The 13,096-nt window shown below is 56.6% G+C and overlaps 2 protein-coding genes across 2 annotated transcripts in view; both read right to left on the bottom strand.

Annotated features, from left to right (window-relative positions):
• Positions 1–1,643, bottom strand: part of NFAM1 (NFAT activating protein with ITAM motif 1) — a 33,330-nt gene extending 31,687 nt beyond the window's left edge. The window contains exon 1 of the mRNA XM_024737364.1: positions 1,481–1,643. Coding sequence (XP_024593132.1) covers positions 1,481–1,586 — 106 coding nt within the window. The 5' untranslated portion in view covers positions 1,587–1,643. The remainder of the gene's footprint in view (positions 1–1,480) is intronic.
• Positions 1,644–6,393: 4,750 nt separating this feature from the next.
• LOC112394611 (uncharacterized) overlaps positions 6,394–13,096 on the bottom strand; it is a 34,682-nt gene continuing 27,979 nt past the window's right edge. Inside the window, exons 2-5 of the mRNA XM_024737403.1 lie at positions 10,805–11,065; positions 7,554–7,715; positions 7,154–7,213; positions 6,394–6,784 (exon numbers count right to left, since the gene is read on the bottom strand). Of these exons, the coding sequence (XP_024593171.1) occupies positions 6,685–6,784; positions 7,154–7,213; positions 7,554–7,715; positions 10,805–11,065 (583 nt within the window). The 3' untranslated portion in view covers positions 6,394–6,684. The remainder of the gene's footprint in view (positions 6,785–7,153; positions 7,214–7,553; positions 7,716–10,804; positions 11,066–13,096) is intronic.

Raw genomic sequence — 13,096 nt, 5'->3', positions numbered from 1 at the left:
ATCTGTTGTTTCTTTCCATTCCAGAGAGTTACAAAAATGCTTTTCACAGCAGCACCCCAAAAAGTCTCTTCCACTCAGGTACTAGGATGTGCCAGGTCCGTTTTGGGGAGGAGGGACCACACAAAGAGAAATGATGGGAATTGGGGGGAAATTAAGTTAAAAATGAAAAAGTAGGAGTTCCAACACATTGTCACCAACAAGGCACATTTCCTCAGGCCATCTTTACATCTGTCCATGGGTGGGTGAGTGGGGGTGTGTGAGGTGCCCAGATGAAAGGAGATGACCTCACAGGGGGCCGGGCCTCGAGGCCTGCAGTAGGTGTCACACAGCCAAGTCTTGCCTCCCCAGGGGGGTAGATCTTTCTGTGAAGAATGTTCTTTACAAAGAAAGGTAAGAGGACCCCCCAGAGCCCACTGCCAAGAGTCCTGGCTCGGGGCTGAACCTGGCCTCTACTTACCCTCCAGGCCGTGGGCAAGCTACCTGGCCTCCCTGGGCCTCAATTTCCCGGTTCCTAAATGGTGCCAGTGGGGACAGCACCCCAAGGGAGCCTCGAGGGGGCCTGAGTACGCGTGTGAAGCCCAGCTTATGTGCTCAAAGAGGCTAATTCATGATAATAAGAATAGCTGCTATTGTTTATGGTATAACCGAAAGGCAGAGGATGAAGTAGAGGGTGGAGAGCAGCTCCTGGAAAGCTCATAAAAGTCAAGGGGAAGGGGAAGGAAAGCACCCAGCCTGCACTGTGGGGGGCAGGGGGAGGACTCCTGGGGCTGCAAGAAGGTCAGCACTGCCCAGGTGAGACTGAGCCTCAGGGATCCCGGGGTGGGCAGCCCTGGCCAGGGACGCTCCTGGGAGTTCCCTGGCCTGGATGAACTCGCCCCAAAGCCACTCATCCCAGGGCCTGGCTTGGATCCAGGCCACCCAGCTTCTGAGGGAACCTGGGACCAGGAAAGGGGCACAGTGTCAGCCCCCGGAAAGTAATGATGTGGCCTCTGGTTGTATTTCAGGAAGTGGGAGGTGCCCCCCTTTCTGGCAACAGTGGCAATTCTGTGCCCCAGGCATTGTGCTCCCATGGCCAGCAGCTGCCTCCCTCCTCCCCCAGCTAAGAAGGGCCGCACCTGGGCAGGTTCCACGCGGTGGCTCCACTGTAAGCTTTCTTGGGAGTGAGCTGTCAGTCCCCAGGGATCGCCCGCCCACTGGATGCCCCCAGGCCGCAGCAACGCCCACCCACCGCTTTGAAGGGCCAGGAGGTCAGGCTGTGCTGGGAGGGAGGCTGTTCCAGCAGCGAGGGTGGGGAACGCTGCCCCCCCCCTTCAAAAGCCACCTTGGCAAGGCCTTAGCTAAACATCTCCTGGTCCCTGAAGGCCCCTGTGAAGTCTGCAATGTTCAAACGCAGCCAGCAAATCCCCCGAGACAGGTCCCGGGAACTAGCCGCGGGGCAACACGAGCCAAAGAGGAGCGCTTGGGAAGGAGGATGGCATACCTGTGCCTGTGAGCTGCAGGGTCCAGGGGAGCAGGAACAAGCCCAGGAGCCGGGGGGCTGGGATGGGGCCCGGTGGGGCCCGCCACCAAGGAGGCCGGCTCTCCATCGGGGCCTCTGGGTCAGTGTCCCTCCTTCCTCTTTAGCTCACACGAGGAGACAGCCTGCTGGCAACCACAGTTCCCCTTGGCTTAGCCAATAAGCTCCTCCCTGGCCGCTCTTCCGCTTCCTCAAGGCCTCAATTGGTCCCCTTGTCCTCTCAATAACTCCAGGATTGGGCTTCCCTGGTGGCACAGTGGTTGAGAGTCCGCCTGCCGATGCAGGGGACACGGGTTTCGTGCCCCGGTCGGGGAAGATCCCACATGCCGTGGAGCAGCTGGGCCCGTGAGCCATGGCCGCTGAGCCTGTGCGTCCGGAGCCTGTGCTCCGCAACGGGAGAGGCCACAACAGTGAAAGGCCCGCGTACCACAAAAAAAAAAAAAATAACCCCAGAATTTCCACTCAAGTAGTGGGAACAGCCCCAGGCCAGGTGGCCGGCCTCCAGGTGAGGATCTTGTCCAGGGGAAGAGTTGGGAGGGGCTGGGCCTCCCAATCCCCCCCGGGTGGTGGGCTTCTCCCTCCTCAGACCCTTTCCAGCTAGTGGCCTGTCCAGAAGACACTGGTGACAGAGGTGGGCACAGGATTTCCATGGGATTTCCAGGGCTGGTTTAGCTGCTCACGCCTGAAACTCTTAACAAAAACAAAAAACCAACCCCATTCACGAAAGTTCCCCTCGGAAATAGTCCAGGAACCCGTTGGATTAAGGTGCTCCTCCAAGAGTAGGGTTTTGGGTGTGGGAGGAGGGGGTGGAAGTGGTCGGGAGGATGGGACGGGGCAGGCCGTCGGGGAGGGCAGGAGCCACAAGTTCCCAGCCTTCCACGGGGCCAAAGAGCCCGTCATTAGTCCAGTGAAGGCCACCCTGGGTGCCCCGCAGAGGCCCAGCCAACGCCTCCCCTCTGACTGACCTCACGTGAGATGTCTTCCCTCCCTGCAGCTTCCCTAAACTTGAGCCACCGCTTCTCCACCAGGAGACACGTGAATTTCTTCCCCATCCAGCCAGAACAGCAGCCCCTGTCCCCCCTCCACAGGCCCCAGCACAGGTAATTCTTTGCCGCCTGGGCCCCTTTCCCCCGCAGACTGGGAGCCGCTCAGCCTGGCCTTCTCTGGAGCCCAGCACCGGGCAGGGCTGAATGTGGGGGGACAGAGGTCTGCCGCGGGTCCGGAGTGGCAGAGGGAAGGGGTCTGGGGAGGTGGTGAGAGGAGCCAGCTGGCACGGGAGGAAGGTGGGCTGAATGGAAGGTGATGTGTTTCAGCGCAAGCTGAGCGCTTCCCCTCCTTTCCCCATTAGTGCCCATCAACCCTCAAGATAAAGGTTTTTAATCCCAATTTGACAAACTACGCCCCCGAGAGGCAAAGCAACTTGCCGAGATCAGGGTGGGTACCTGGGGCGGGCATTCGGTGCCCAGCTGTGTGAAGCCGGAACCTCTCTCCCCACCCCTGACGCGGCCCCCAGGGATGGCAGGATGGGGTCCAGTTTCCGCCCTTCGTCTGAGTGCTTTCCCCTCAGCCACTTAGCACACAAACAATGAAAACTAGAAGCTGTTTCCCACCAACTCCAGGAGTGCCAGGAGGATGGCAAGCAGCAGGGCCCGCCCACCAGGTGAGGAAGACGTATGAACACAAGACATTTCCTACTGGCTGGGGGGCGGCGGGGACCCCAGTGGTATTGACTGTTGATCCATCACAGTGATACATGATAGCATATGTCACAGTGAGACACAGATAATCTGCTTCACGCTGTTTCCGAGCTCCTGGGGGGAGCAGGTTGTCTAAGCACCTCGATGCCATGGTGATAGACGTCATGTTAATGCCTCCACGCACGGAGGGAGCACTGTAAAGGCATCAGTCTGTGCCTCTGGGGTCTCTTTATGACTCCGCATCGGAAGGCAGCCGAGCGCCAGGCAGCCTCGGAACATGGACCCGGGCTCTGCCTCCACACCTGCCTGTCCACTCCGGGGCTGCTCTACCTTCCCCCGGCCATCAACACAAGGCCCTGGGCCCCCTAACGGCGCAGCCCACCTCTGGATCTGCACGCTCGGAGCCCCAGGAGCTTTGCCACCTTTGAGCCCAAGTCCAGCCCATGGCCTCTTGCCTGCCTGTGGCCTTCTGTTTGTCTTCTTTACCTCTGACCCCCCCGAGCCTAGCACAGTGCCGGCACCTAGTATGTGCTCGATAAATACTGGTGCATGAATGAGCATAAGACGCGAGGTAAAGTGCCTCCCTCCCAGGCTTGCTCTGAAGGTGGGTGCCTCACATCGAGCCTGGCACATAGTAGGCTCCCTTCAGGCCCCCATGGGATGGCTGGACTCCAGGGTGGGGCAGGAGGAGGGCCATGCCCTCCCCGGGCAGATGTGACTTGAAAAGAAGTGGCTGGGGGTCTTGGGTCATTGTTGAGTTTCATAGATGTTCTGAAGCCACCCAGTCTCCTGGGGAGAGGCAGGCATGGACCTTGGGTGGGGAGCCAGAGGGCCCAGGCTGTACTGTCTGGGCCTCAGGAACAAGGGTGATGGAAGAGAAACCACAGCACATCCAGAAACCTCATTTTCTTCAAGACTCTCCACCTCCTCTCACTGAAGTGGCCACCAAGCAATGAACTTGCTGGACTTCGGTCCATAGGCTTCTCCTCTCCCCTGCCCTTGGTAGGAGCTTCGAATAAGTGGCTGAAAGGAAGAGCAGAGGACATGAGGCTCTGTTGGCATCTCCAGTGGGCAGCCAGGAGCTTCGCGGCCTTTGGGCCAGGCCTCCACAGCTGAGTCTGCAGGCGAGGGCCCTGGGGCCGGCGTACTCAGCCCCTGCTCTCGTCCAGTCATCTGTCTGCCTGTCCACCCATCCATCCATCCATCCCTTCACATTTTGCTGAGCACCTGTTCTTCACCAGGCACTGGCCTCAACAGAAAGATGCAGAGGTGAAAGACCCCAGCTTCGAGGAGTCCATGTCTCCGGGCAGGGGGAGAACTATAATATATATATAGAGAGAGGCCTAATATATAGGCCTCCAGATAATATAATATAATCAACACAATTATACAATCACATCACAGTTCTGAGCAGTTACTCAATGCCATACACCATCCAAAATGATTCTAATCTACACATCAAGTTAATCCTCACTGCAATTCTACGAGGCAGGTACTATAATCACTACCATTTTACAGATAAGGACACTGAGGCACAAGGAGGTTAAAATAAAATTTGCTCAAGGTCACACAGCTAAGAAATGTGTCCAGGGGAAATGACCCAGCCTCTGCTCCTAACCACTGCTCCAGTCCGCCTCAATGGCAGAAGTGTGTACAGAGCAAAGAGGGAGGCAGGGGAAGAAGTGAACTACTCGGGGTGGAGGGAGGAGGGGCTACCCAGGAGGACTTCCTGGAGGAGGTGGCAGCTGTGAAGGAAGAGGAAATGGGGGAGCACACACATCCCCTAAAGTCCTAAGGTGTCTTGTCCACAGAAGACTAAAGCTTTCCAAACTGGACCACAATTGCTGGCCTCCATACACATATTAAGTGCCTACTGTATGCCAGGCAGTGGGAATACAAAACATAAATCTTACTTTTGCCTTTAAGGTGCTCCCTGTCTAGGGAGGAAAACAGAACCCCCAGACAGGATTTCCAACTGCCCCAAGTGAGTGAGGGTGAGTGATCGAGTGAGGTGAGGCCCCTGGAGCCACGCTTGGCTCCGATGCTCAGGATCTTCTGTGTCTTCTCTGCGTTTCCATTCTCCTCCCTTTCCCACCTGCAGGAAGTCACTTCCTTCCTCCGTATAGACGCCAGCACCAGAGGAGCCCACCAGTTGGAGGGGACCCCGAGAACGCCCTCTGAACTGGCCTGGTGGTCGAGATGGAAAATGTCCCCCTCTGTCGGGCCTCTACGTCCCCACTGCCCGGGGTACCAGGGGCAGCTGGGTCGGCTCCTTGTTTCCTTCCATCCTCTCCCTCAAGCACCCCCACACTGGAGAGAGCGGTGCGGAGGGCAGCCTCCCTCCTCTCCTAGCAATACTCAGGTTCGCCTTGGAGGCCCCCTTTCTGCACCATGTAGCAGCCTGCAGGTGGGTGGTGCTGACGGATCCCCCACCGCTGACCTCCGTCTGAGAGTGGACCTGACCACCAAGCCCAGGGGCCCTGAGAACTGGCTATAACTCAGTCGAACGAGACCCATCTAATTGTGAACTTTCTCAGGAGGGAACGAGCTCTCTGTTGCTGTAGCTGTGCAAACCATCCACCCGCACGCTGCTGGAAGATGCCTATCTGGCCTGGAATGCTGACCTGGCCCGTCTCCAAAGTCCCTTCTCAGTTCAAGCTGCTCCGATTTTGGCCTGTTTATGAAATATTTGTTTCATGCCAGACACCATTCTAAAGGCTTTACATGTATTGAATACTTCAGTCCTCACAGAAACCTCATGTGGGTAGGTGTTATTATTGCCCCCATTTTACAGATGAGGAAACTGAAGTTCAGAGACTGTAAGCCACTTAACCTAAGTCCACACAGCTAGTAAGCAGTGGAACAAGGACTTGAGCTCCTCGGCTGCACTTCTAATCACTATGCTCTCCTGCAATTCATTTGATTCTCCCGGGGGGGGCAGGTATTACAACCCTCATTTAGTGATGGAGAAAAATAAAGTGGCCTGCTTGGGGGTCACAGAGGGGACCACAGTGCAGGGTTTTCCTATTGGACATATACTCAGAGTTAGATAAGACTTTCCTTGCTAACTCTGTTGAGGGGAGGCAGCAAGGAGTTAGTGCCCCCTCCCCAGCCCCTGCCACACTGAAAATAATCCTGAAGATCTGAAAAACAAAGGTGGCATCATTTTTCAACCTTTATTCCATGGTCACCACGTGCCAAGGCCTTGTTAGGATTAGGCTCTTGGTACAATTGTGTCCCCAGCAGAGACAAGCACCGACCAGGAGGCTAATCACTGGAGGTCCTTGGGTGGCGGGGACCAGAGCTTGAAGGTCCCGTATTCAAGCTGCCACCCGCTCCAGCCACGAGGACGGCCCCTGGGTTGTCCTGTGCTGATGGCGCCACCTGGTGGCACATGTGTCTCTCACCGGTGATGTCTTCCTCTCCAGGTCGCTTCTTCCCTCTCTGGGGTCTTGGGCTGCCCAGAGGCCACTACTCAGCAAGGTCAGAGCAGGACTTGAGAGGCCACATGATAAAGTCGCAGGGGTCAGGGGTTGGACAGGGCAGGCAGGACCAGGCATGTGCTGGGGGCCTGTGGGAACAGAGGGCAGGGCATGCGGCTGTAGGGCCCCAGCCCGCCTGCCTCCTTGATGCCTTTTCTGGGCACCCACAGGAGCCTCCTTCAGAGACCGCCCCACTCTGTCCTAACAGCTGCCTTGGCTGGGAACACCTTAGAAATTCCTCTTGGAAAGCTTCATAGGAGCCAGTTATTGGGCGCCAGGAAAACCAGTCCATGGCTCCCAGCAGGGCTCCCCATAGAGAGTTCAGCCAATTAAGGAAGCAATTAGCCTCCCCTGAGGCTAATCCATGCACTGTCACCTAACACAGTTTAATGGTTCTTTGGGACAGAGGGCCTCAGTTCCCTGTGGGCAGAGCGGGGTGTGTGGCAGCCACTCCTTACAAAGATTCCTGGTCCCACACCAGCGATCCAGCTCCACAAGGCTTCGGGAGGCCAGAGGACCTGTGTTTTAACAGATGCTGGTTGTCACACTTGAGAAACTGCCCGAAGCGCTTCCCAAGGCAGATTTCCAAGGGGCTGTGGGTAGGGTGATGGGCAGCTCTCCAGGGGGCCTGCTCTGAAGGGGCCACTGGCCAGGAGGAGCCCTTCGAAGAGGCTGGGTCGTCCCTCCTTCCTTCCTTCTCCCCGCTTCTCCTCCACTTGTCCTCCCTCCCTTCTCCCTCCCCCTTGGAAGGCCGGTGTGGTGGAACTGGAACAAGCCCCCTCCATTTGCATCCCAACCTTACCTCCTAAGCCAGTGGGGGCACTTTCCTCACCTACAGTATGGGGGTAAAATACCCACCTTGCACGGATTAGATGAGGAACAGTTGTGGTAACAGAGGTGCGAGTGCTTGGCAAAGAATGAGATGTTGATTGAAAGTAGCTGTTTTGCCTTAGCCTTTGAGCCTCTCTCGAGTAGGTCTCTTTACAAGAGGTGGGCCGGCGGCTCGGAGGGGAGCAGGTTCTGCAGAGCACAACAAGCATCCAGCATCAGGAGATGAGGCAGGTGTAGCCCCCAAAGGTGTGCGGTTATGGATGAGGAACTCTGCCTGGGGGGCGGGTCTGGGGGCAGCAGGGAGACACGCAGGAAGGTTGGAGAGTGGGAACGGGACGGGAGGCCTTCCAGGCAGCCTGGAGTCCTGGAGCTGGACCCCTGGTAGGTTCCAGAGCAGGGTGCAGGGGGCTGGGCAGCATCCGGTGACTCTCCCACCAGCTGACCCCTCAGGAAAGCTCTGCTCTCCCCTCTCCTCCCTGCCCAGAGGTACCTTTCCTCTCACTTCTCTTCCCATCGCACTGTGTCTAGGCCCGCTCCCTCATACCCTCTGCCTGGGGAGACCTGGGTCAAGGTCAGAAGGCCTTAGGTCCACAGACAGCAAAGAACCCAAGCCAGCACCTCTAGTTCCTACAGGAGTCCAGAAGTCCCTCCAATGACCCACAAGGAACTTTGGTTCGCTCATTCATTCATTCAGCAAACATCAGGGCGTTGCTCTGAGCCAGGCCCTGTCCTGGGCACTTTCCATCTAGGACAGAGCTTGACACCCACACATCTAAGCCACAACCCAGTGGGAACCCAGTGTGAAGGGGACACAAGCCCAGATCAGGCTGAGCCTGCCATGGAAACCAAGGCCACAGCATTCACAGAGTCTTGGTAAGATGCTCCAGGAGTAGAAGAGAGAGGGCTGGCAGGAGGGGCTGGGACGTCAGGTCCAGGCTAAGAAGCTGAGACAGGACAGGGGTCCAGGGAAGCCAGACTGGGACGCACTCCCTCCTCCCCCATCCTCTGACAAAGCTACCTTCTCTCTCCAGTGTCAACAATCAGATGAATGAAACCATTTATTTTTCTATTAAAAAATTACTGGTATTGCAACTAGTATAGATTCCTACTGTTTTCACTTCACATGTACAGATTTTCAGCCACACTCTGAGTTAAGCAGATTCCTGGCTGTTCCTGGAAGCCCGGCATCATTTATGACACGGTTTCTGAGTGGAAAGACTTTCTCCAGAAGACACAGCTCATTTGGAAGTAAAGAGATATCCTGCGTTCACTGGAGTGAAAATCTCGTTCTTTACAAAACCGCCCGCAACACTGAGGAGAGGCTGTGGGCTTTTTAGGACCAGAAATCTTCATGGGGTGTGCTGATCGAGAAGGACCACAGTCTGCCCTTCGTCCAGGTAGAAAAAGAAAGGGGAAAAGTCGGCTGAGTCCAGACCTTCGGATGCTGCGCCGTGAAATTTCCACCAGGTCACAGCAGATGGGCAGCAGCCTGAGAGCCCAAAGATTTCACTCACCCAGAAACCTCCTCCCCAGGAAATTCCCCCACCCCCACGGAGCCCAAAGGAAAGTATTTTCAGGCTTCTTCCATTGGACTTGGGTGAAAGTATTCCTAAGCAGCGGCCCAGCCTGGCTGGGAGCCCGGGCCTGAGTCACCGCATCCCTGCGCCCTGCTGGCCACTTCTTTTCCTTTCTTCCCTCCCTGAATCTATCTGCTGATCTTTGTGTCACCACCTTCTGGAAGATGAGCCATGCGCAGGCCATGGCCATCCCTGAGCTGCCCATGGGACTGGGGCTGGGCTCCTTGCCAGATGCAGCTGACCTCAGAGTAGGCAGGAGGCCCATTGTCACCTGGCCCAGGGCCTGGACCCAGGCAAGGGTCCCCTCTGACACCATCCTTCCCCCTCCCCCCCAGAGGGGGAGGGGAGGAGACTAGCAAATGGTGCTGGGGTCCGGGCAGCTGAGGGGACAGCTGTGCTTGGGGTCAGGTGGGAAGGGTGGAAGCAGGGGTGAGAGCAGGAGGCCTTGGCTGTTTGCGGAACACACTGGGGGAGGACGAGATGAGGGGGGATGGGTTCAGTGGGCTTCCTGGGGTCTGCAGGTGGCCTGGGGCTCCTGCCACCTCTCCCTGGAGTCCCTGTGGCTTTGCTCCCTCCCCTCCCCACCCCTCCCTCTGCTCGTGTTCCCTTGACGGAGGCTCTCAGGCTCACAGAGTCGCCCCTGCCCTGGATGAAATGTCTTTCCCTCGGAGTTGTTTTTTTTTTTTAAGAAGGATACAAGTCCTCCTTTTTTTAAATTTATTTAATTTTGGCTGCGTCGGGTCTTCGTTGCTGCGTGCAGGCTTTCTCTAGTTGCGGCGAGCGGGGGCTACTCTTCGTTGTGGTGTGCGGGCTTCTCATTGCAGTGCCTTCTCTTGCTGCGGAGCACGGGCTCTAGGCACGTGGGCTTCAGTAGTTGCAGCACGCAGGCTCAGTAGCTGTGGCTCATGGGCTCTAGAGCACAGGCTCAGTAGTTGTGGCACACGGGTTTAGTTGCTCCACGGCATGTGGGATCTTCCCAGACCAGGGCTTGAACCCATGTCCCCTGCACTGGTAGGCGGATTCTTAACCACTGCGCCACCAGGGAAGCCCTTTCCCTCGGAGTTTTCACCTCCAGGTCTTTCTTCTTCCATTTCCCGAGCAGGTCTCTTTCCTTCTCACAGGTGAGGACAGGGGGGTGTGGTCCCCTGCCTCCCCCTCTTCAGGCCAGGACATCCCTGGTCCTGATCATTCCCCCCACCCGGCTTCCAGACCCTTCCCCATAGAGGGCTCCTCCAGCCTGCATCTCCCTAGTGCCCAGCTGGGGTCTGACCAGGGCTGAGGTCAATGGGACCATGGCCCCGCCCACATTCTGGACAGATGCCTCCTGAGAATCCCCTACCTCCTTCTGGGTCCCCTGTTTCCCCTGAGCTGCTGGTCAACCCTCTGCTGTGCCCCCTCTATGCCCCAGAGGCCACCCCCCACGTGGGTCCTCTTTTGAAGTAACTCATGATGTTGACTAACGTCTGCCTCTCACTTGGCAAACCTGCCCTTCCCTGAAGGGGCCCATTAGCGCGGCCCGAAGCGAAGAGAGAGGCACTGCCGCAGAAGACCCCCTCTTTATCCCGACAGGCTGATCCCAACCCCTCACATCATTGGCTGAGATTGTTCACAGGTCATTTTGATTTAGAAAAAGGCTTTCTCGGGCTCTTGGGATCCGCTCTCTATGCGGAAGTTCAGAGCAAAGGCAAAGAAAATACTCACCCACTTAGCGGGGCCCATGGGAGGAACTGAAACCATCTTTGTGAGACGTGCGCCAGGAAAAGACGGAGCGAAGGGGCCAAGAACCGGCATCTGTATGGACGCAGGAGGCCTGCAGGCACTTCACACACGTGATGCCACCGCCCCCCAGGAGGGACACCATCCCCCTGTAGACAGAGAAAGAACCGAGCTGGGGAACCCAGCCAGCCAGGACCCAGAGCGAGGCAGTGGTAGGAACAAGCCCCTCTCTTCTCTGTAAACCGCCTGCTTTCAGCACAGAGGAAACTGGGGTCTGAGGCTTACAGTCTCCAGGGGATTTTCACTGGAAAAAAATCCCTACAAGTGCAAAGCCAATTTTAGGTATGACTGTGAATATTAACTTCCCCTTCTTGTGAGAACAGAACTCACAAGTTACAAGTTCTAAAAGGCTGACCAAACCATAACATTAAGCAACCCAGGAACATAGACTATTCTGTATGAACTGCCCACCCACCTCTATAATGCATTCCCTGTGATTTTCTACACTGATCACCTCTTTGTTGGACAAGGATTCTGGAACGTCATATTCTATCGAGAGAATATAAACTTCGACCAAGTTTCCTTCATAGATGAGCAGAAAGAATTCAGGGCATGTCCAGTTTCCTCACGCGGGGACTACCCTGCTCCTTGGATGGACGACCCTCCATACCCAGTGTGGCTGTGCTGTCCTCTCTGCAGGGACCTATTGTGAGTTATGTTCATTGATGTCAATATTTCATGTCAAATCACCAGGAGATTTAAACCTTATTCCATCGTGTTCATCGGGTGTCCTCTTCTTCATTCATCGGTGGGAGAATTCCTGGAAGCCATCTGGACCCTCAACAGCCCAAGAACTGGCCTCCACGTGGAGGTAACTGGGAGCCACATAACCCAGGGCCAGTCCAGCGCCAGCCGCCTGGAAGAGAGAAGAGAAGGGAATCGAGGGGAAAGAGGTTTAACTAACTGAGGTTGAAATGTCTCACATCTGCAAACCTTACAGAAACCTATGGTCATGTGAACGCAATGCAGTTACATATTGCAATTCAGTGGCCGAAATAAAGCCTGTATTTTGACTGAATGGCACTGACTGAGCAGGTACATCCAGGCAGGCGGAACCAAGCCACTCCTTGGCTGTTCCAGAGAAAGTGCCCCAAAGAGGATGCGGCAGCCAAACTCCTGCTAGTTTTCCATCTCTCTCAAAAGGCGCAGCCTTGGAAATAACTCTTGCAGGTAGGGGTGGCCTCTCTGCCTTATAGGAAACTGAGTCTGGACTTGGAGGCAGGAGATCTGGGTTCAAGGCCCAGCCCGGCCTCTTCCTACCTGCGGGAACTTGGGCAAGTCATGAGGGTCCTCTGAGCCTCCCCTTCCTCCTCCGTGAGGCCGATGAAAAGAACAGCCACAAGGAACGGGAGTGCCTGTGAGTGAGAGCCCGTGAACGTGCACGGGGCTGTTCACTTCTGTCCGGGGATCCTGCCGTCTGGGGCTCTGCAGGGGGGCCCAGGAGCCCGGTTCTGGGAGCTCCTCTGTCTCCCCAGGCATGGAGAAGGGGGTGATGTCTCTGATCAGGATTCTGAACCAGTTCCAACTAGGCTGTGGTTTCCCAGCAGGCGGGGCGCCAGCCTCCCGCCCTGGCCTCGGCCTGCCCTCCACACGGGGGCGCTCTGACCAGCCCACCCTGCCACCTCGGCAGCCAGGCTCCGCCTCGTTTCCTTTCCCTTTCAGACCTGATGGATGACTGACGGCTCCTCCTCCAGCTGTAGAGAAATCCAGCCCGCACTTTGCCTCCAACTCGATCGTGCAGGACCCAGCTCCCCTTCATCCTGGCACCAAACGTCTGTTTGATCAGCTTTTCATCCGTTTCCCGAAAATGTGGTGATTTGAGGCTATTCTGAATCTTGCAGAACTGTACGTGTTGCACCCTGGCAAGATATTGATGAAGCCCCAAAGCTGATACTGGAGATGCCCTGCTCTCTGACAGCCCCTTCATCCCCTCACGGCCCCCGCCATGGCCCCCACAGCCCCTGGCCCTCTCCTCTTTGCCAGGGCCACCGTGAGGGACAGAGGGTCAGCTGAATGCGCTTAGCAGAGGGTCAGAGAGGCGGTGAACGTGTCCTCACCGGGTGGGGATCCTCTGTCCCGCCCCACCCCCAGGTCAGCTGGGAGGGGAGGGGTGGGGCGGGAGGGGCGCTGGGGTAGCATACAACAAGGTGGCATCTCCGTCCTGACATCCTGGATTCCATGGCCCCTCTGCTCAGCCTTCGTGACAGTAAAAAAAAA

The sequence above is a fragment of the Neophocaena asiaeorientalis genome, unplaced genomic scaffold (assembly GCF_003031525.2).
Source record: "Neophocaena asiaeorientalis asiaeorientalis breed wild unplaced genomic scaffold, Neophocaena_asiaeorientalis_V1.1 scaffold242, whole genome shotgun sequence".
Classification (NCBI taxonomy): Eukaryota; Metazoa; Chordata; class Mammalia; order Artiodactyla; family Phocoenidae; genus Neophocaena; species Neophocaena asiaeorientalis.
The sequence above is the reverse complement of the archived record's forward strand: the minus strand, read 5'-3'. Positions and strand labels throughout refer to the sequence as shown.